This window comes from Oryzias latipes, chromosome 7 (assembly GCF_002234675.1).
Source record: "Oryzias latipes chromosome 7, ASM223467v1".
NCBI lineage: Eukaryota > Metazoa > Chordata > Actinopteri > Beloniformes > Adrianichthyidae > Oryzias > Oryzias latipes.
The window spans coordinates 21,178,919-21,202,355 of record NC_019865.2 but is presented as its reverse complement, the minus strand read 5'-3'; the positions used below and the strand labels follow the sequence as shown (position 1 = coordinate 21,202,355).

Genomic DNA, 23,437 nt, shown 5'->3' with positions numbered 1-23,437 from the left:
TTTTCATGATCACAGCGTTTTATTTAGAAAAGCTTTGTAAAAGACAGACACAACATCACAATATTCAACAAGTACACCGTGAATCCTATGCTAGCAGATTGAGCAGAGTCGGACAACGATCACAGCGTGTTTAAAAGCCTTCAGTGGTTAGTGAAATAAAAAAAAACATGCAAGAGAGCCGAGAAAAGAGCAGCTTTCATCCAGAAGTGGTTTTTACGGTTGACCGTAAAGGGAGCACAAAGTAATTGGGGGGGGGGGGGTTTGTCTGAATGGCTTTCACAGAGAAGACTTTGTTGCAGTTTATAATTTTACCAGCATTTTCAGGCAGATATGATCTGTCAAAACCTTTCAACTCTTTGTTGGTTCTTGCTGATTAAGATTAAAAATCCCTGCAACGTGTCTGCGGGATAACCATCGACTGTACAACAGAACTGGACTGAGTGAGTGTGATGTCACCCATAGAAAATGGCTTATAACCAGCTCCAAGCCAATGAAGTCTATTCAGTTGCCCCCCCCCCCCCCTTTTTTTTGGGGGGGGGGGGGGGGGATATGGACACCGCCATGTTGGAGCCAAACGATTTCAGTTTATTGTGTTTGGTCCAGATTGGGCTGAATCATTGTTTCTATGGCAACCACTCTGACCAATCAGGTACAAAGTTGTTGGAACTCCTCCCTGCCCCCCACCACCACTTGAAAGCTGACTAGAGAATCTGATGGATGTTTGATGTGAGGCCACATACTTTTATTGAGGCATCTGATTGGTCAGTTTATAACCTGGATACCTTGCATTACTAAAAAAAATAAAAATAGAATTATCAAGAATATGGAAAGAAAGTATCAGAATGAGAATGGCCATTCTGACAAATAGAATGAGTAATAGCAGTTTGTTTCTCCATAGAGGTCTATGGGATTTTGGAGGGAGGCGTCACTCATTCCAGTTCTCATATACAGTCAATAGATATTACCCTGCTTTCACCCAACAGTAGCTGGGATAGGCCCCAGCAACCCCATGACCCCAAAAGGAATTCTGTGGGTTTAGAAGGCGGGAAAAAGTGTTTTGAAGTGGCTTTTCAGGTTGCTGGTTCTGAACTTTTCCATTAAAGACAGTTCAAACCAGTTACTGCTGAATCGATAGCTCTTCCTTGAGTTTTTTTGGGGGTTAAAGTTAATGTGCTTGTATAAATTATTTCATTTGAAACCCAGTCTGTGCTTTTGCATTTCCTGTCTTAAACCTTGCTTTCTTTTTCATTTGTGCTGTACAGTCCGAAAGAAAGGCACCGCTCACCTCATTATTAAGTCAGACAATGACACAACAAAGGAGCAATTTTACACACACAGTTAAACAAAAGAAAACAAAAAAAGCTCTTATTTTGAAGGTGTGCTTCATCCACAGCCTCTTGTGGAGGCTGAAGGAACAGCTTTATGGCACAGGAGTGACTTTTCCCTTCATGGCATGGTTTCCAGGAAGAATTTCTCTTTTTCTTTTTCATGTAATCAAAGCCCACCGACATGAGGCGCTTTTTATTGTTGAGCTGGAGAACAGCAGGCAGGAGGAATAATTCTATTGCTACACATTTAAAATCCGTCTGTGCTTTTTCTTTGAGTCTGAACTGCTGCAGGTCAGGTCGTTTTTAACTCACTGCAACCTTATTTCTGTTGTCGGCGTCTAAAAGGTTATTTCAGTTTCCACAAACCGGAATCTGTGGATCTTTAAAGGTCAGTTTTTTTTAATTGCTTTTGTTGCATCGTTTACTCGCTAAATAAGTGTTTTTCTCAGACTGTGGTGACAGACAGCAGCGGGTTGTAGACCTTCTTCCCATCAGCAGACCTGCTCCCGTGAGCCAGCAACTCCTGGATGGTGATCCAGTTGTCCAGGATCCTGCGGCTGCGCTTCTTCATGCTCCTGCGGTGGCACAGCTCCAGGATGGTGGTGGGCTCCTGCTGCTGTGCGGCCCCTGCCGGCCCCCCACCGCTGCCGCCCTGCTCCCGCTCCCTGAGGCAGTCCAGGCGGCTCTGCATCATGAACTCCCGCCGCCGCCGCTGCTCCCGGGCCCTCAGCAGCTGCTGCTTGCGCTCCTCCTTGCTCCAGTAGCGGCCCATCTTCATCTCGCTGACGGCGTCGTCGTCAGTGGTCATGCCGCTGCGCTCCTCTCTGATCTTCATGGCCCTCGCCTTCAGCAGGCGGTCTCTCACGGGCCGCTTGGCCACATAGCGCGAGCCGTCGCTCCGGATCTTCACCTTCCATTCCATTCTGGGGGAGGCGGGCAGCAGCGAGGGCGGCAGAGATAAGGAGGCCACGTCTTTACAGGTGCTGCCCAAACTCATGGGGCTGGCGTCGCCTCCCATCTCTGTGGGCCCCTCTCTGAGTCCCACCAGGCAATCAGAGGTGGAAGGGGACCCCAGCTGCATGCAGCTGTGGTAACGCTGGGGGGGCTTCGCTTCCGCCTCCCGCCGGGACAGATACGGGCTGTTTTCTGCACTGCGCCCTCCAGCCATCTCGGGCATCCCACCAGCTGTGGGATTCCGCCTCACCCCTCCGTCTGACCCCCTCCTGGATCCCACATCCCGGGACAGGGACCTCACCTTCGATCCTGGACTGGAAGTCCTGGCTTCCCCTCGTCTGTGGGAGTGTGGGGAATAGGGTGTGCTCAGGTTTGCTGGTATCCCGTCCCCTCTCTTGACTCTGGTGCCCCTCTCCCTCTGTCTGGTTGGGGTTGGAGGCTGCACCCCCGCAGGAAGAGGAGGCTCTCCTCCTTCCAGACTTTGGGTGGAAGGTGACGGGTGCTGTTCGTTGACCAGAGGGGTGCTCCTGCAGCTCTCTCCTCCAGTGTTGTAGGCACTGGTGCTGTCCTTGTCGGAGCGGTCCCTCTCTGGAAGCTCATTGATGTCTGAAAGAGCGTGGTGACACGATTCCGAGGAGCCGTTCATCTCCAGGCGTCCTCCTGCGGCCCCCGGGCCCGCCGCGTTCTTGTCCTCGTGGGGCCACGCCTTCATGCAGCGCTCCCTCAGCTGCTGCATCTTCTGGGCCCTCAGGATGTTGCGACACTTGAATTCCAGGTGGCGCATTTCCTCCTCCAGCAGAGCCATCTCGTGCTGCGTCAGGCTCTCGTTCCTGTTTTCATCCAGCGAGATGCCTCCTTCTTCTGGCGCCTGAACATTACTGTTGTTCTCGTAGAAGCACTTGATTTCCAGGAGCTCTTTGTACCTCTCACACTCTTCCTCCGTCAGCCCAGGCATCATCATCCTCACAGGATCGGCCATGTAGGCCCTCTCCAGGCGCTCCACCTGCTCCACGCCTCCGTTGAAAGAGTCCAGACCCAGAAGAGAGTCTGAGCTGAACTGGAGGTCTTGAGAGAGCAGCAAAGGCGGAGTGCTGCCTCTGCTGGACAGGAACCTGCGCATACTGCCCGGCGTGTTTGTTGCATTAGTGTTGGAGGCGCTGGTGTGATCGTCCCCCAGGAGGTCATGCTCTGAAGACTCCTCGTAGCGCGTGCTCTCATCTGTGCGCCCGACGCCGCTGTCCAGCTCCTGGCTGTTGCTGAGGACTGTCTGGAGCAAATCTGGGGAGTTCCTGTTCACTGGGAGACCATGGCTGCGGAACGCTCCCCCAGCAGCAGCAGCAGCAGCAGCAGCAGTGAGGGCAGGTCCAGCACCCAGGATGGCGGAGCTGCTCCTCATGCTGTGGCTGTTGCTCAGGTGCACCTCAGCTTCCTCTGCATCCAGCTCCAACTCATCTGGATCCAACTGGGTGTCGTTCTAACAGGAACCAGGGACATGAGGAAGAGTTCAAGTCAGTGAAGAGGAGTAAGAAAGGTTTATGAGCACAATATAATGTCATCTGTATAACAGATAGATCAAAAATATTTTTTGAATAGATTCAAAACTATCTGATTCTTACATATTTTTAAAAGTAGGTAAACCAAACCCCAAATGCATAACAAACCAGAGAAAGAAAAACGAAAAACTGTTGCCCAGAAAAACGGGCAACAGTTTTCTGCCTGCAAACACTTGAGCTTTTCTCTTCTCTGCCACTAGGTGGAGACATTGCTCTACAGGATCGCCTCTTTATCACTTTATTGAAATTTGATAACTAGAATAAAAGAGGTTTTTTTTATTTCCACCATTATTTGGTGGAAAAGATTAGAAGCGTACATAGTAAAATTGAAAGGTTATTTATTAATATTCATGAAAAATTGTTTTTGTTTCAGTTTGGTTTTCATCAAAAAAGATAATCAAATATAATGGAAATTGATTTCAGCAGCTCTCCCTCCTCTCCCTCCTTGCATATGCAGCACAGATGGTTTGTTTTCCTGCATGCAGACTGTGAGAAAAGGCGTTTTCTATTTTATTCTTTCTATTTTTTTTAACTGAGCCCCTCAGTCCTCCGTTTCCATCCCCATAAGACAACAGATCAGACTTTAATCTTGGCTGGTGTGTTTTGCCCCTCATGATTCTCCTTCCTCCCCTCTTCCTCCTGCTCTCCCTGGGTGGAATCTTAATGCGAAATAACGCCTTGGTAAAATAAATCTTGTCAGCCTTTTTTTTTTCCTGTTACCTACTTGTGCTCACATTTTCAAACACAAGGGCACATTCAAAAAAAAGAAAAAAAAGAAAGAGGAGAGGCTATTTGTGCATGTTCGTCTTTGACCTAGACTGTTTTTAATGAGTGCCCTTTAAATCTGCCCTGTAGCCCAGAAAGAATACAGATTTCTCTATAAAATGTCTGAGCTGCATAGCGCTCTAACGATGTGCAATGAAAAGCCCATTCAGTGGGTCAAAGGTGGGGGTTTATGGGTATTTTGGATGTGTTGCATAGGTTCTCGTATTTCTTAGCAGTGACCTTGAGGAGAAATAAAAAAAAACATGAACACTGTGGTTACTGTGAGCCTCTTTGTGCCATCTCTTCTATTATGTTTTTTATCCCATCTTGCTTTGATCGGACAGGACGGAGCACATGTCCCCTTTGTCCCGCTCCCTTTCTCTGTGGCCATATTTTTTTTCCCTCCCCACTGAGTAATGCCCGTATCTCACAAGGTAAACTCATTTAGCTTCTTTGCACACACTGAGATAGATGGAGCTGGATGTCTTTTTAGGTCGGTATTTAAACGGAGCCTCCCAGCACACTCCCTGAAGGCCTCGCACAATTTCCTCACCTCGATCTCGGGCCTGGCGAGAAGCAGGGAGACATTAGTGCTGTCCTCCCTGGTGAGAATAGCTACCGCCTCCTCTCTGTTCTGGATGTCCACTCCATTAATCTGAGACAGACGAAAGAGGATGAGCTTCGGAGCTTATGCCAGAGAACACTTATTCCTCTGGACACCTCGGGTTTTTCCTTTCAGCTCAGTACCAATAAATCCCTGTAAATCCATTGTAAACAATGTTTTATCTAATAAATCCTTTTCCTGATTTCCTTGCAGCAACATTGGAAGAATAAAAAGTAGGGGTGTAAGGATTCATTTTAACAACGATTTGATTCATATCATAATTAGTGGTTGCTGATGCGATTCATTGTCGAAAGTGGTTCATTTTGAACGATCCAATTCACTGACCTAAAATCAATCCAGGACATCTTTAGCCCAAAATTCAGACTCAGAGATAAATACCTGGGTACTGAACAGAGCAGGTGAAGTTTTCCAGATCCTTGTATTTCTTGCCAGGTAATCAAGTGTACATTAAATATGTGTGCAAAGTAACAAGTAAACAAGAATTCGTTGCAAATAATTTCACACTTTAGTTTCATAAAGTTAAGCCCACTGTTTTTTTCCCACTTAAAATGAAAAAAAAAATTGTTTTTACATTGTAGTAAATATACCATAATCCAAATGCTATTTTCCAAGATCGATAATAATCAATTTATTTCAGTTTGAAATGATGTTATAATGCTATAGGTTGATTTGATTCATAACTTGCTTCAGACATATCGATCCAATTGGATTGTAGGAAAATAAATCGATGCGTCAATAAGTTGATTAATCGTTACACCCCTAATAAAAAGTCAGGACACCTTCAGAATTCTGTCTCCTTTGCGGATTCGACCGTCCATTGCTGCAATGCTGTTTGGGTTCACCTAGAAAAGGAGAAATCCCATAGAAAATCATTGAGGAGCTGAGAAAAAGGCACTCAGAGGATGACTGACTACTCTACCTCTCCAACATAGATCCCAAGGTCCTCCTCATCATCAGTCCTGTAGCACACTGTCAGGCCGAGTTTGTCCTGCTGCCGAGACTTGTACAGCTCCACCTCCTTGTAGCAGTTGGAGAAATGTTCATGGATGTCAATGACAGACAGCAGAGGGGTATCTTTGGGAGCTCTCACCTCGTACTCCAGCTCATCCTGCCTGTCCACTTCATGCTGAGTCACGTCAAAGTAGTCGGTGGGGTCGTAGTACACGGGCTCGGTAAAGCTGAGGGCAGTCATGGGGGGAGCAGTGAGTGGAGAACACAGCAGAACATCTCTAATTGGAGGAGGCTCACACTCACATCTCATTGAGGAGATACGGCTCCAGTAGGGGAGGCAGCGGAGGGGAAGGAGGAGGGTGGGGCGGGGGTGGAGCTCCACACGGATGCTGGTTGCCCTTGCCCAGAGTTAACATATGCTGGAAGCTGATGTCTGTTTGGGTGCAGCTGTCCACACAGTCAGCCATGCCCATGGTCACCATGCCCATGGTCACTCCAGGACCTCCAGCTGGGCCGGGCCGTCTGCGGGACCCTCGCCTCAGGAGGTTGGACAGAACAGGGTCCCGTATGTCCAGGATGGGATCCCCAGAACGCCGAGGTGGCTCCTTCCCATTAACCTGGAGGTGAAGAAAACATCTTGTTATTTGGAATTAGGAATAAAAAGAAGATAACGAGTTTTTCATAAACACTGCAAATACAGAATCTTCGGAAAGTTTAAAAACCTCATTTTCTGTCTTTTAAGAAAAATAGTCTTATTAAGAAGGTTTTTACATAGCAAAATAATCTTGATTTGAGAAAACACGACCAATTTTTTTTTCCTTCTTTGTAAGACCATTTTTCTTATCCCATTGACAGATCATTTTGCTTTTTAAACGTTAAATATTTTTGAGTTATTTCTAGGGGGGGCTTTGTTTTGCAGTGAATACTGTACATGGCAGCTATTAAGACCTCAAGAAAACAAAGCTACACAAAATAACATTTAAAAAAATATCAGAGAAGTACACAAAATTGTGATGACACACAAATGAGCAGATTAAAGAAATATTTTGATAAAAAGCTTTGATTTGACAGAGACTGAAGCTGAAAGTGTCATGCAGAGACCTTAAATCGACCGTCGGCATCAAGAGAGCACAGCATGTTGCCTATGTGACCCTTCTGTGGAAAAAGAACAACATTTTTTAATTAGAAATATAACGTTAATACAAACATTTCCACAACTTCTAAAACTATATTTAAAGCGTTTTTCTCTCATATGAATCATTTAAAAGTTGTGTAATAATCTGAGCATTAACCCCTTGCATTAACCAAACCACTTCAGCCCCAAAATGAGCTTTAATTAGCATCTACTTGAAAGCAAAAACAAGTGATTTTATTTTCTTCATAACTGGAAATAAATTAAAGTGTCAATGGGTAAACTGCATTGAACTGAAATTTGTTCTAAGAATGACTATTTCTTTTTCTGTGAATGAATCTTTGCTGTTGAATTTTATGCTATTTGTTATTCTTTATTCTTTTTTTTCCCCTTCTTTCAAACCATTTCTGAATATTGGGGCATGTTTGAGGTTGGGTTGCATCACCTGCTCTTCCAGCAGCACAAACACAATCATTTTGAAACTGTAAACAGTTCTCGATTCTCTTTTATGAAACTCAATCATTGTGGGCTTCATTAAATGTGACATTTAAAGTAAAAATCCTAATAATAAAAAAGTCAGGCTTTGCTGCTGTTTCGTGCAGTTTGGCATCAGTCACAGGAAAATAAAAAAGTTAGCATGCTCCAAGAAGACAGAAACACTGGTTTTCCCCCCTTTCTTTTTTATTTTCTTTCATGTTTCAGGTTTTTACGGTGGAACCAAAGGGACACGGTGTGGCTGGATCTCGCCTTGATATGGTTGGAACTCGCATTTGGTGGCGCGTTCAAACCCCTTGAGGACTTTAAAGATCAAGACCTTTGAAAATTGGCTCTCAGATTGAACTTTTATGCTGAAATTTCTCCACAAAAGCGATTTTGCACAGAGCTGTGGACTTGTAACGACGTGGAACCGCTCCACATCTCTCCTCAGCTTGACTCTACATCTTAACCCTGTTGTCACACTGACCCACTTTACGTGTTGTGGGTGTGACACACCTTGATATGTTAAGCGGTAAAGCATGTTAAACTTTAAAAATTGGATTTTTAAATTCCAGCTCCTTTGCTTCTCTGTTTGCCTACAGCCTGACTCCTACTGTTGCATCATTTGTTTAAACTGCCATGTTTCTTCACCTTCAACTTCTGCTGCCTTTGATGTCCCTGAATTTCAGACAAACACGCAGCAACATAATGATGCGCGTGTGGCAGTCTGGGTTTCAAGGCGTTACTGAGCCAGACAGTCTTTGTATAGATTCACTCAGCCGATGACCTTGGCTGTCTAACCACTCTGCATCTTTCCCAAGCAGCTTCTCCCTCTTGCTTCCTCCATGGTGCCGTGTCCCTCTCCAGTAATTGCATGTCAAATCAATGTTCTCTTGTGCAGCCGAGCACAAAAACTTTCCTGCTTCACATCCAGCTCCAGCTCTCACAGCTTCTACTTTTCAATATTTTTTTTTTCTTTTGCATTTGGATCTACCCGACACCACAGCACACTGCATGACTATGCCTCTAGTCTGCTCATTTCTTCAAATCTGATTTTCCCCTTCTCCCTCTGTTTCTATCCCATCACCCTCTCCTGTTTTTTTCTGCTTTCCTCTTGCTGTGCTGCCTCAGCAGTTCTGTCTTCTGTGTCCCCTCCCTGAAGGGAACAGCTCACCCTCCCCTATTTCTATCTTTCAGCCGCTCCGTCGGTTTGTGGGCTCGTCCCTCCTCACATTAATGTTCCTTCATAAATCTTGTCTTCTCCCTTGATGAGATTTTTTTTTCACAACTGTTCGACGAACGCAGAATTAAGACTGATGTTTGCAAGTTCTGCAATGTGCTTGAATTCATTTTAATTTTTTTTTCTTGTGTGTTGTTCACCCTGCAGCTCCTAAGTGAGCTGATGAGTGACAGGTTTGAATACTGATGGAAAGCACCTCTCATTAATTATCAATGAGAGGTGCTGAGATTGCTTTGAAGATGACTTCATGCAGGATAATGGTTGCTCTCACTCCGACAGCTTTTTGGCCTGTACTTGGTGGAGCATCCATTACACTCTTAGCATTTGATGTTTTCCATTATCTCTGGGTTAGTAGGTCAATACATACGTCTGCCATTTATAAGCTGCAGAAGTTGTGTCACTTATGAACTCTCGTCCCCCTCCCTCATTCTCTATCATTACACTACCCAAACGTCTCTGAGATGAAATCAAAATTCAGCAAAGCGCTCCAGAATTGAAAGCGTGGGGTGGTGGTGGTGTCAGCGGCGGCTTTGGAAACAAGAGAGGGGATGATGTGGATGGAGATGAAAGAGATGCAAACAGTTCAGAGTGTGAGGGGAGAAAGCAAAGCAGGAGATGCACCAGACAAGAAGTCAGGAGGAGGAGGAGGAGGAACGGAGCTGAGGAGAGGGCTGTGGACGTCGAAGGATCTGGAAAACTTGCTTTCAAGGAAGTGAATGTAAACACGGCGTGTGTCCTGAATGCATGTAAACAGACACACCAAAGGGACTCCTGGGGAATCATTAAGTGGCTGCTGCATAATTAGTTTTTATTTGAATGTTCTTTAAAGGGCAAATGAATCATGAAAGGAAAAGATGAAAAAGAGACCACAGCAGCAGCAGAGATGTCACACAGGGCAGGTAAAAAACAACGCAATCGCAGCTCCAGCAGCACTTTGTTTCACCTCCTCAGCATCTGAATCTGCACGCCCGACATATTGAATTCCACTTGTTTCACGATCGATTTTCCTCTCTTTCACTTTGAGGCTTCGCCCATCTCCTCGTTAGGAAAATCAATTAATCTGGAGGCAAAGCTGACCCTCTCTTTCAGACACCTCAGATTGTTAGACAGCAGGGATTGTTTTCTTTGTGCTAAAAGGTTTGAAAATATGCGCGAAACAGGTTTCAGTCCAGGGAATATTTATGATCTGTCAAAACAGAAAAGCAAAGCCAGAGACGGGCTGAAAGTTCCTGATCCTGACAGGAGACCAGCAGGAGAAAGATCAAAACCAAGACTTCAAGGTAAATTGTAACAACATCTTTGAGACGTTGTAATTATTGTGTCTTAAATTATCATCGCTCCAGTTTAATCATACAAACCTGTTGGCTCTACCCCCCCCTAAGCAGGCCCTTTGTCCCATAATATGAAGTCAACAAGAGAACAGCAGGAACCCCTTTCATTTGTGCACACACTCACACACAGCCCTCCAGCACCTCAAAATTACAAAAGCTTTCAATCCAAACCGCTTTTAAATGCTTTTATTATATTTAATGTTATGTTTTTGTTGCTTTTGGTTTTTTAATGCTTAAGCACCTTTTTATTTTTAATGATTAAAGACTTGCTCCTGTGAAAATTGTGGTTTATTGTGGTTTTAACGTGTTCATGAGGAACTTCTTTGATGATGGAGGACATGGGTACGAAAAATTTAGCTTTCTGAGTATTTCTTTATTTATCGTTGTAAATCAGTAGCAGATTAAAAAATGCAGTTGGAAAAAGGGCTTATTTGTGACGTCAAAGATACGTTGGGCAGGCCTCAAGCTCCCTGCTCCGCTTCATTCTGATGCCTCCACTTTCAAAGAGATTTATGGTCATTTGGACAGCTCACACTGACACACAGAATTTGTGTTCCAGTACAACCCGACAGTCCTCAGAGGGGAGGCTGGTTAACCGGCATTGAGGCCTGGGGAGGTTAGGACCCCCGAATTCAAAATTTGGCTAGTCTCAAGAAACTAAAAAACTGGAGAGACCAAAAATCGCTAGATACCAGAAAGGTTGAGTGACAAAAAACAAAGTGGCCAGTCTTAAGAAACTACAGAAAGAAAGTTGAGGGACCAAACACGCAAGAAATCAAAAGATTGAGGGCTTTAGGTTAACCATGGTGAATTGAATAAACACGTAAGATAATACAGGCTCTGCAGTGTTGTGTATTCTTTTTTGGTGTATTCTGTTTTGGTGTGAATGAATTGCACGGTTGTGTGTGTGAGTGTGGAAGCCCCATCTTTGTTCTGAAGCAGTAGCCCTGCTGGAAACCTGACGGTGTCAACACAAGGCAGGGGTCTGTTGAAGTAGGAACACGAACCTCTGGGTTAGGATATAGTATTGATAAACACATCAACACTACGGTTGAATAATGTAGGCTACATAAGACGAAAGGAGAATTTGACAGGGAAACTCGTGATGATGGTTGAGGCCCAGATGGGCCATGGAGAAGCGTGCGGGTGCAGTTTTTAGAAGAATGAAAAATGGTGGTCTCAGCTGGTGATGTGGTGGCAAAGTGCAGAACATATGATGAGGTGTACTCTTACTGGTCTTTAGATATTCCCTCTGGACCTCCACAGGGTGCCTGTGGATCAATCCAAGAGTGCAGCTGCGAGGGGCATCTTCAATGCGCAGTACGGGGGGTGAGTAGTAGGATTGCAGAGGTCAAGAAGGGATGAGCAGCAAGTTTCAACCTTTGCACACAGCTGTTGTTTACACTCTGTAGAAGTGAAGGTGTTTTGGTAAAGCCAAAGGCAGCAGCCCTCAGCTCATGAAGGGAGTCTGATCAAATAAAACTCTTCCGGGCACCAGCAGTTGTTTGTCCTGCTGGTTGAGTTCTTGACTGGTCGTGTAGATTTTGATCCAAAAGTGGGCATTTAGACCAGTCTTCCCTCAATTCAGGAAGAAACATGCTCAAAGTTGGCATCCATGTTCCGCACTAGTTCAACTTAAGCAGGTTCCACACCCTGCTTAAGTGGGCAAGACAAGCACATAGCTTTTGATCCGCTTAAAAAAGTTTCTCGCTGTGAGACTCTACTCCCCGAAGGATCTTTCCACAAAGCTCGGACAGGTCGCCTCTCTCCGTCTTCTGCTCCCAGACTGCCCCATAAATCAGATATCCTCAGATTCCAAATTAGGAGGAATCCAATTATCAGACATCTGAACAGATGCATATCTTCAATGTTTTCCACAGACAATTGGGGCAGACAAACCAGCCTACACTCGCCCCACAGATTGTTGGTGTATCCAGCAGCATTGGGCTCCGTCTGGGCAGGAAGGGTCCCCTTTCCTGATCCTTTAGTGTGGAGAAAACTTTGTCGATTGAATTCAGAGACCAGCTGATCAGATCCTCATTCAGAGTGCAAAAAAACAGAATACAAATAGATCCATGTACGTCTTTATTTTCTTCGTCCAAGGTGGCAACAGGATCAAAAACGTGCGACTGGAAGGCTCCAGTGTTGTTCACCATTTTTGCTACACCAGTAATGTTAGGTTGTGGTTGTGAAAAGATGTAAGCTAGCAGCATGAGAGTGCAAACAGATAAATGACGGGATGGAGGATGGACTTACTCCGCGCCCAACACTCAGAGGGGAATTTACAAGAAACTCCTGCAGAAACCATGTTAAAGAAAACAACTTTTTTTCTCCTAAAAACGGCAGGATCATTATTTAAAAGACCACTGGGAATACTTTTAAAACAGATCAAAAGATGATCGGAGTGGGACTTTCTGGCAAGGTGGTCGACTTATGGGTGAAAAATGATGACAGCAATAGCGTTTGTACATCCACCTGTTTTTGTCCTTAACAGAAACTTTGAATACTCATCATAAACCATCTAAAGACCCACTGGTGACTGTGGTTGTTTTTGCACACCCTGCAGTTTGGGGGGAAATGTTCCTTCCCCCCACCCTCACCCACGCCCCAGAGCAGCATTTATCCTGGAAATGCAATATTCCTGAAAATATTCATGGTATGATAAAGGGGTTGAATTAATCGCAACACACATGGAGCAAAATAAGTCAGGTGTTGCTGCAAAAATCATTTCCAGAAGAACCACAGCAGAGAGGAAAATATAAGAGCAGATTTTTCTAGGGGGGGGGGGGGGGGTATGACAGAGTATAATGCAAATCTCTGTTTATAAATTGATCTGTGTGTGACATTCACTCACTTCACCCTCTGTGTTTGTTGTTTGTAGGTCAGCTGTGTGTATTGATCAGGATGATTTTTTTTTTGCCCCATTGAATGTCAGCATGTTTTCTCTGTCACTGTGAAGTACATCACATTAGGTTTGTTTAATGACGCCTGTTGCCATGGAAACAGGCTCCTGCCTTACAGTGACTGAGAAGAGAAAAAGAAGGGAGCGGCCCCAGGGCAGTGGTGGTGGGGGTGGGGGGTGGGGGTACATTTCCACTGTGTGTGTATATGCATGTGTGTGTAAGGAGGCCGTCGGGTAATCTGGAAGAAGTGTGTACATTTAACACGTAGCTCACACAGATTCTCAGTCTTAATTTATGGCTCAATGGCAACATTACCTTTAACTCTGGGCCATAGGAGGAAATATTGATTAAAACCATGCCGTGGGGTGTGTACCAAGCAGTAGTGTGAAACATATGTGTCGCTAAGGCCCGATTTATAATGCATGAGTTCTACTCCTTTGGCAAAAGAGGCAAAAGTATTTAGATATAATTAAAGGGAACGGCGTGATTTTATAGCACATTATGGCCTGGAGCTGTTTTATGCTGCCTTCAGTGTCTGAAAGCAGAGTCTGGCTAATTCCAAGTTGTAATTTCAAATGTTACTTAAAGGAAAACAGCCTCAAATCTCTTCAGGGGAAATAAAGTGAAAAGCATGAAAATGAATTGAAATGGAGGGTAGAAGAGCATTTAATTATGCATACCTGCTGCAGGTGCTTTCAATGCTTCCCTTCGTTCATGCTTTTTTTTGAGCTCAGGTTTTTACAAATAAACTCCACCTCTGTGTGGCTTTTTAAACGTATTTTTGTGTTTATTCTCTGCACTTCCCTTATGGGTCCCTCAGGAGTCATTATGTATTATTGCACGCTTGCGCCAGCGGCTCCTTTCTCGGTTTTGCTCTGCTGTTGGCATTTGCTCCTCGGCTTCCAGGGGCAGGTGCGGTTTCGTATGTACAAGACCAAATGAGATTGTAGTCTCTGTTTACAAATCATGACAGCACAATGCAGCTTCCTAGACCTCCACAAGACATTCTTCCTAATCATTACACAGCTTTCCCGGCTGCCACACCGCTCACAAACACACCTGGTAACTGAGTGCATGGGACTGTCAAAGCAGAATATGACAGACTTGACACATAAACCTTTACAGAGGTCTGACCTCAGCCCTGGTTTCTATTACAGATGACTCCAGGTTTGTGCTCTTTTTACTGTTAGATATGATCACAAACATAAACATTTTACATGCTCACTCTTACTACAAGAAGTGTACTCAAATTTGAGAAAAATCAAACAAAACATTAAAATAGAAATCCTTGATTTCTGGTTCCATTTCCATAATTATGCTCCTTTTCTCCCCGCCATTTCCATATCTCTGATTGGACTTGGGCTCTTTTTGTTCTCCCCCTCTCTTGGCATCTCCTCTGGCACCAGATGCAGCTTGGTTAACTGACCCAGACTTGAACAGGCTGTGCAGACACAGCTGAGGCCCCTGGTGCCACAGATGCTGAAAGTGTTGCATTCGCAAGGCTGCTAAGCATTTTTAATGCTTACGAAGCACAGGGCTCGTTTTGGCTTCTATGTGCATCATCTAGTGCCCGGAAAGTGTCTTCTGTCCAGACCACACCGATATAAAGGCTTGCTAACATGTTGTCTATGGTCCCGGTTGGCAGGTGGTGCTGAGGCAGTAACCGTGGCAACCCTTCTCCACACTTAAACCCAGTTTAACAACCCATCCATCCTTTCTGTCTCTACAGCTCTGCACCACAAGTCCACTTTTGCTCTGATTGAATGTCATCAAAGCTACTGAGAAGCATCATTACAGTAGTTATCATTAAGGAGCCAATTAGTGCACAAAAGATGCATTCTTTGGCTACATGAGTGATATGATGTGGAATTTATATTTGTCTTTTTAATTGGTTAAATTTAATATTTGTCTCTTTGCATATTTTGCTTATGATAGTTGATTAAAATAATGTATAAATTAACTGATTCCATTTTTATTTACCCGATTTTATGTCATTTTTACAATGTCTGTTCACTTGATGTACAAAAACGTTTTTCTCAAACTTATTTAACAAATCAGCTGGTTGTTTTTTAAAGACTTTTTAATTCAAATAAAATTTAGACCAAATCAAAATTAATTTAATAGGAATAAAAGGTAAGTGTTTGTTCTGAGTTTCTGCTATGGCAAGAAATATTGACATTAGTGCCGTGAGAGAAAGGAGGGAGCAGAAAAAAGGAAAGAGAGGAGACAGAGTGCTCACCTGGAACATCACCCTGTATTGTTCCTCGGGTTTCTGAACCACACACATGTTGCACCCCATGGTAACTCCTGACGGGGTGCAGGACTGTGCAGGTCCAACCGCTAATGACCAGTTCTCAAGTAAGGATTCTTTGTCTGTGGCGGCGTGGGAGCCCCACCCTCATTCGCAGGCGTTGTGGTGTTCAAAGCGGGTCCTCTTTGAGGTATCATGCATCACATCCCGGGCAAATATGAGCCGGCTGCATCTCTGTTCCTTTGTCTGGTGTTGTGCTCACAAATGAAATGTTGCTAAACCTGCAATAAACTCACATTTGAAGTGTGATTTCTAAGAAAATCTCAGGAAAGGCCTAAAACAGAATGTCCTGCTACTTTGTGCTTTATTGATACATCAAAGCATCTGCTTCAGACAGCTCCATGCTTATCCGATTGACACGGAGAGGAGTTGCAAAGCTCATAAAGCTGCAGGATGCTTCACATTTAAAGACTGGAAAAGACTCCTGAACTCACATCTGTTTCTTCAGGACTTCCCTTTCTGTCAGCTTCTCTCTCAGCCCTTTTCTGTACGTTTGCCAAAGTGACACTAAGAAATTACTGAAAGCCCCGTCAGCACCCTCTCCTGCCTCATCTGTCATCTACCCCACATTCAATGCGTGTTCCAAGCTGTTTGTGATTGTAGCTGCAGCAAAACTTACTGTGTGCAGAGGACCGGTTCTACAGGGGCATGACACCGCCAGCCAAAACCGCTCAGACCTCTGCAGCTGAGATAACACCGCCAGAGGTGTCTCAGCAGGGGGCAACACAACTACAAGCTTTACATCACAAACACTCTCACTTGCAGCTCTGCAGAACTGCAGTAAGAGTAAAATTTCACAAAATTACAGAAAATTGAAATGCTACACAAAAAAACTGGAAGGAAGTTCATTCAGCAACTTCCTGTTGTCAGATACGATCACATGTTCAGACTATTGATCCGCAGACACAGCAAACTCACCGCTGGACTTCTCTGAGGGGAAACATGGTGGATTATGACCAAACTGATGACCCCAAGCTCTGATAAGACAGCACACTATTCAATTATAAACTTATAGATAAGTTGTGCCACATAGAGGATTCTTGTCCTTAAAAACATTTTCCCTTTCCTCAAAACTTTCAACGCCACGGTGAAGCTCTCCTCACAGCCTGAGTCTATTCATATAGAACCCAGTTTATTCCAAGCTAAATCTGTCACAGTTAACATGAACTGGAGGGAAACTGAGTCACCTGCTCGCCTTCTGTGTCTCATCTTGTCAGTTGAACCTTAATCTTTAATCCTCCAGAGCGCGGTCGGATAGCTTGAGAGTTTTTGGTCCATCGACAAGGTTTTGAAGCTAATCCTCATTCAAGGCTTCACTACACCTGCGTCCTGTCTGGAGGCTGCTAAGCCACCTACACAAACGCGCACACGCATTAAGACTGCATCCACCTAATGTGGAGAATGATAACTTGAGGAGAAAACAAGCTGCCTTGGAGATCATGCAGCCAATCATGCTGCAGTGAGGTGTCAGACCGGTCTCAGCAGGCAGGTGTGCTCCAACTGTCATCCCTTCTCTCCTTCTATGTTCACCCCTATCGCCTGTCAGCTCTACACATGCTTGCTGCAGTGTGAGCATTCGATGGTCCCCCCCATGCCTCAGCTGGTGGGGTATGTAGCTGTCCGGATGCGTTGAAAACACACGCGTAAAAGTTAGTCCATCTTCGGCTGGAGGCAGAAAAATAGAAAAGTGTGAGGAATGAGCATGTCCCGTTTTATTCCTCCCTTTGTCTCTCTTTCATGCTATGAACAAATATCCACAAAAGGGTGTTTCCATGTGAGGGAAGCAATGTAGACCATTGTGAGTATTCCAGGTGGCTGGACTGATGAGCAGCGCTTGTCTCAGGTCAGTGATGAATCCTCACCAGGAGCGGAGGCTGATTGGAGGATACTTCTTGCCTTCTCCCCTTGGGTATGACGGCAAAGTGCTCCCCCCTCTGCAGTGGAGGTGGTGGTGGTGGGGGGGGTGAGTGCACAAAAGGCAGTTGCATTGGAGCTCAGCAAATCTGCCCGCTGCACTACAACTAAATCTCACGCAGAAGGATTTCTCTCTTGCTGTGTTGTCTTTTTCCCTCCACCCTTTTTTTCTTTTCCTCATTCAGGGTTGGGCTACTGCATCCTCTCTAGTCCCCCCATCATTTTTACCCTCCCTCCTCTCTTTTGCCTCTCTCTGCTTGTCTGCAGGCAAGGGAGCAGGCACTAGAGAGGTCTGTGCATGCAGGACAAGGCGACATAACAAGCAGAGCTTCATAAAAGTGAATGAAATATCAAGGCTCTTTTTTCTGAGACAGCCTCATCCATCTTGTGTCATTTAAGTAATTCACTTTGTGCTTGTGATTTTTTATGAGATCCTTTGAGGACAAAAAAAAAGGATGATTGCAAATTTTCATAGCAAGAGGGGAAAAAAAACTGCCCACAGCAGGTAGAGCTCATGACTGGCTGTGCATTTAGATGAGGAGCTGCGCTAAAACAAGTATGATCGGGAAAGGAGCAGCAGGAGAAGAGGAGAAACAAGTGAATAACAGGTGTGACTAGATAGATGGAAAGATGCAGAAGAGAGCCAAGAGAAAAAATGCAAATGACTGTGTGGGAGAGCAGAGGAGGAGTGAGGATGGGGAGAAGAAAAAGACTTTTCTGCAGTAATCAAAATGACCCGCTGAGGTATAGAGGGTGCAAATCTGCCATATGGGGAGTATTCATTTTACATTTCTACCCAGACTGGCAGGTAATTGTTGGTAGAATCTTCTCTGCAGACACACTCAGAACATTAATTTTCCATTTAAACTTCCATTTCACTGGCACTCTCTCTGTGGTGCTGTTGCCAAACAGGGGGTGAAGTCTGAGGAGCATTTCGTCAGCATTCCTCTCCGTGCCGTATCAGTTTTCTGAAATAAAAATCAGTCGAGAATTTTGTGTCTTGGTTACGCATCTCAAGTGTTTGTCTCCCTCACACACACAAATCTTCCCTTGATGGCTTCTGCGAGCCACGGATGAAGCAGGATTTCACGGTGGCTATGTGAGGATCAACAAGGTTGCACGTCTTTCACCACCTCTCCCCATGTCGCCTCTGATACTGAATGCAGCTCACACAAGCAGGCCTCTAGGTTTTCTCAGTCCAACGCCTTTAGAGCACAAAAGGTCAGCCTGTCATCCTATTATAGTTGGGGCAGAGATGAGAAAAAAGCAGGGACTGTGGATATTGGACTCTCCTGTCCAACATTGGGATCTGTTTTTATCTTAAGACTCCCTCCAATCATACTTTGACTGTGCTGTTTTTAGCCAAAGTAAAAAAAAAAAACTAGTTTTCTAGAACGTAGTTTCTGCAGAGCAGCAGTAGTTCATTACCATTTGCCTGTGAGTTGTGGGCAGGACTGTTACCACAGAGAAAGCCTGTCCCCATTCCCCATTTCCCGTCATCTATCTGTTTGACACACTTTTCTGCTAGCTTACAGCCCCTCACAACTTTAACCCAACATTACCAGTGCATAAGATTGGAGCAAAGCAGGGAGCTTGTGGCTTGCTGTAATACGTAACACGTCACACCTACAAGCTTTTTCCAATTTTTCCATTTTCTCCTGATTCACAGCAGTTTAAATAAAGAAATACTCAGAAATGCTATTTTCATCTTAATTTTCTTTATATGTATCCTCTGTCATCAGAAAAATGCCACAAGAACGTGTTAAAAACCAAAAAAAAAACCTTTTCATCAGAGTGGATCTTTAAATGCCAGCGCAAGTCATTATGCATTTGTCTCTTTATGGATCTCCACCTGAGCAAAAAGGAGTGTGACCTGCAGGTCGGTGCTCTTTCATTTCCCGACTGAGCTCCACCTTTTTCCTAACATCGCTGTAGCTCTCCACCTTTCAACCCATCACGAGAAAAGATCACACACACACACACACACAAAATAAGAAAAAAAACTCCTTCTGCATCACTAAAATGCAAAACAGGACTTTTTCCAGCCAAAATGTAAATGAAAAATATTATGCATTCATGAGTAAATGGAAGGTGGCAAAGGGAGCCGTTGAGATTTGGCAGTGAAGTTTTTCAAGGGGCCTAAAATGGAAAAGGAGATTGGGGGTGGCTGGGAATAGTTTAAAGCAGGGAGAATAGAAAAATGTTAAAAACAAAAGGAAAAAAAGTGTTTGTTTCATTCCACCGAGACCTTCTCCGACTGTGGAGGAAAACAGGAGCCCAATGCCAGCAGAGCAACGCAATACTGGCAGAATTTAAACAGCGCGCTCATCATTTATTTACTGCTGTGGGGAGATTGTTAGTACATAATACACTGTGAGCAGAAGCAACTTGGAGTTTGCATGTGAGCTCCTGTGTGCATGCGAGGAGGCACCCTCACTTTATTACAGGCCCTGACTGTCAAAGAAAAGGCTGTGATTGACGGGTCGTTACAGATGACCTTTTGGGGGATCCTCATTCACATTCTGGCGGTGTCACAGTGCTTGAAAGCCATCTCAAAGAGGAAATGATGAAATGATGCCACAGAGCAGAACTGAGACTGTGAAGTAACAGAAAGTGAGAGGTGGAAACTCAGCAAAAAACAACTTAAAGGAATACTGGGAACTGAAGACAATATTTTTTGCTTTGTTTTGTTTTTGCAGTAATGCACTGTTTTTATTTTTATTATGCTGTGACATGAGGTTGTCAAAATTCCTGTTCCAGTAAGGGGGAACATAAATTGAGAAAGAAACGTTTTTCAAGAAAAATAAAAGAATTAGTGAGGGTCTTGATGTTTCAATGAGCTATCAATTATTTAAAATGTCTGCTTTAATGAATGTTTTCTAGCTCCAATTCATTCTATGGCTCCATACATTTTCCAAAAACATTTAAAAATTCCCCAAATTACACAATAAACCTCAATAATCTTGCTACCTATTATAAAAAAAAGGAAGTTTTGTGATTTCCACATAATGTCAGGGAGAAAAGAAAAGCATTTTCAGTTCCTAAAACATGCAAATATTTTGAACAGATAAAGGCAAAGCTTGCAGATTAAGAATGTTTCCGACGAAGAGCTTCCGAAATACACATATTCAAAAATATTATAATAGGATCATTTAATCATCCCACCATTATGGAAGAAATCTTAGTTGGATATTATTAAAAAATGTAAATTCTAGTGTTATGTTACCGGTGATAAACAAAAAAAGCTAATTAAAGAAAAACTTTTTCCACAGTCCAGATCATGGACACATCTGGAACGCAGTACTGCCGTTAACCTGCATTCAATTCCCAACATTTACCAACATCACCTTAGGTTTTCCTGATTAAACATCTTTTATGATTGAACCTTTTTCAATTTTCATTTCCTTTAATTGTTTTGACAGCTTCATTTCAGTTTCTGGACCATTGGGAGCCCCCAGTCCCGGCACACCTCTTGTGTTAGAGTGAGATTTGCTGTGTGTGACAGTGTGTGGTTTTTATGACAAAACGCACATATTTTGTTGGTTGCAGCAAACAGAACATGAGTGCGTTCTTTTCTCCAAGGGACTTGAAGAAGAACACTCCGACAGATGGCGGAGTTTATACCAGGCTTATTTATTGAGGGGCCAAAAGTGTGTCAAGAACAAAAAAAAAAAACAAATCTGTAAATTGTAAACGGAAAAGAGGATCTTTTTTTCAAGTTTTTTTCTATTTCCATTGTGACAGATTCATCATCTTTGTTATGTATTTTTTCCATTGTCTGTGCAAATAAAAGCGTTTTTTCCCCTTTCAAATGTCAGGAGTGGCCCCCGCTGTGGTCATCTGCCTTCTCCTCTTAAGACATTGATGTGCTGTGCTTTCAAAGACGGCCATGCCTCTGTTATGACGAGCGGTTACTCTGGTTACTGCAGACGTGCCTTTTTTTAAGAGGGGGCAAGTTTGAATAATGTTCTCTTTGGTTTGGCTTCAACAAAGCCGTTCCAAGCAGTGCATTGACATTCACTGAATATTCCCCCATCTTCCTGCCACTCTCCAGAAACTGCACTGACAGATGTTTATGATCTATTTCACCTTTCCTCCTTGTAGTGCCTCGTTTGAACATCAGCCGGTCATTTGACCACATCCACGTGGTAACATGCTGCAATGTGATTGGCTCATTAGACATTTGTATTAATTTACAGGTTTAAAAATGGGTATTTGTCAGTAATAAATGTTTTTTAAACAAAAGGTGCTTTCATCCGTAAACCATCATTTTTAAAATATTTTATTTTGAAAGGAACTTGTATCTGCTGTCATACGAAATACAATAGATATATAACACTATTACAAAAAAAATATTGTAAATATTTAAAGCTAAACTTTATAATAAAATGCTTTAATGGCCATAAAAACAAAAACAAATGGAGTTTATTTTTCTAAATGTTGAGGTGGGACTTTGTTGCTTTGGTCAGTGAGAAAGGTATTTCTGATTCAATATGTTAAATCAGTTATAAGTGATCATTTCTAACTCAGTGAACCAGTTGCTGAACAATAATTGGAAGCTTTATTTTACTGAAAGAACTGAAAAAGCAAAAAAAAAAAAAAAACAGAGCAGGGCAGATAATTGGGTCTGTCCATCACAAGGGGCTGACAATCATGTGGGGCATGTAAGTCCTCTTAAACAAATTAATGGCCTTCCTCGGTGATGAGGGACATGGAAGCTTATCCCCTGAAGTCAACCCATCAACACCTCACTGGTCCCAACTCCGAACCCTGTGATCCCAAATCTCACATGGCTCCAGCCAGACAAAAGAAGTGATGGAGGGAATAAAGGAGAGGTTTTGTTAGGAAGCGAAGCAAAGGCTGGATAAACACTCTTTCAGATAAAAAGTACGATTCATTAAAGCGTTGACTGAGAGGGTTTTAGGTTGATATCATCTAATAAAGATAAAAATCCAGAAAAAAAGTGGTCTGTAATGACAAAAATGAAAAATTGTGGAATCTGAATGTTAGAAATGCAGGTTAGAACTCTGCAAACAGAAGCATGAATGAAAGTCTGATGCCAGAAAATCCCTACGAGCTTCCCATAAAAACAAAACGCCTGAAAGAAGGACACACAAAGAAAGTAGTGTAGTGGGCGTTGACTTGAATTCTCCAAAAGGGAAAATTGGTTACCACAGAGCCGTGGAGGAGAAGGAGGACGGCTTACTGGGAGTAGCCTAATTAATTTGACTTCAGAGTCTTCATGTCGAACGCCTGAATGATTCTCTACTCCAGAGCCTGCCTCAGCCTGTAGCATAATATTACCCATTAATTCACATAAAACAACATGGGCAGGAATGCTGTTTCGCATTAGCACAACAGGAGGGATGGCAATGCCACAGCAGCTAAACAAGATGTTGAATTAAAACAGCTTCAACCGGTGATAAATGAATTTTTTCAATCGATCGAGTCATTTCAGACACTGCAGGCTTTGCAGCTGTAGTCTCTCTGACTAGTTTGACTTCTGTTTCCTCATTGTGCTCCTTTTTATCATCCATTAGTTCTTAAAATGAAGAGAAACATCTGATTTACTTGGAGATGTGTTTAATACAAGAGATTTTCACCTCTTTGCCCGCTGGGACACAAGCATGCATTCGGAAAAGAAAACATAAAATCCAATTAATTCCACTTCATCCTTCCATCTCCCCCTTTTCTGAGCCTCCATCCCTGGAGGACCTCACCTAATGTGATCCCCGATGGCCGTCCACCGGCTAAATGCTCGCCACAAACCTCCCTTCAGAATGACTCAGACTGCTCTTACTGACAGCTGAGCTTTTACCATGATGAAAACAATTAAGATCTTTCCTCAGATTGCTCTTGTTAGGTGGCTTTATATTGTTCTTCTGGATGGATTAACAACACAAAAAAAACAGACGGAGATTTGTCACATAAGGCGCCTCTTCTCCTTTCAGGA

General features: G+C 43.6%; 1 protein-coding gene across 2 annotated transcripts; it reads right to left on the bottom strand.

Annotated features, from left to right (window-relative positions):
• On the bottom strand, positions 1-17,679 carry pdzd4 (PDZ domain containing 4). 2 transcript variants are annotated; one of them, XM_011477477.3, is made up of 8 exons: positions 15,499-17,677; positions 7,278-7,331; positions 6,480-6,793; positions 6,316-6,403; positions 6,145-6,243; positions 6,005-6,067; positions 5,154-5,255; positions 1-3,756 (listed from the first exon to the last, which is right to left on the bottom strand). In XM_011477477.3, the coding sequence occupies exons 1-8, from the start codon at positions 15,556-15,558 to the stop codon at positions 1,774-1,776; spliced, it is 2,763 nt and encodes a 920-aa protein (XP_011475779.1). In that variant the 5' UTR covers positions 15,559-17,677; the 3' UTR covers positions 1-1,773. The 2 variants fall into 2 exon arrangements, with proteins under 2 accessions (XP_011475779.1, XP_011475778.1); XM_011477476.3 differs by having other exon boundaries at positions 6,145-6,403; positions 15,499-17,679.
• Between the last annotated feature and the right edge of the window lie 5,758 nt (positions 17,680-23,437).

What these genes read in the sequence shown, in the direction of transcription:
- pdzd4 (XM_011477476.3), bottom strand. Translation starts at nt 15,558, where the DNA reads ATGGGGTGCAACATGTGTGTGGTTCAGAAACCCGAGGAACAATACAGG. An exon ending in AAGGAGACAGAATTCTGAAG is followed by an intron (nt 5,256 to 6,004) that starts GTGTCCTGACTT and finishes CGTCTGTCTCAG; the next exon opens with ATTAATGGAGTGGACATCCA. An exon ending in TCGCCAGGCCCGAGATCGAG is followed by an intron (nt 3,757 to 5,153) that starts GTGAGGAAATTG and finishes GGTTCCTGTTAG; the next exon opens with AACGACACCCAGTTGGATCC.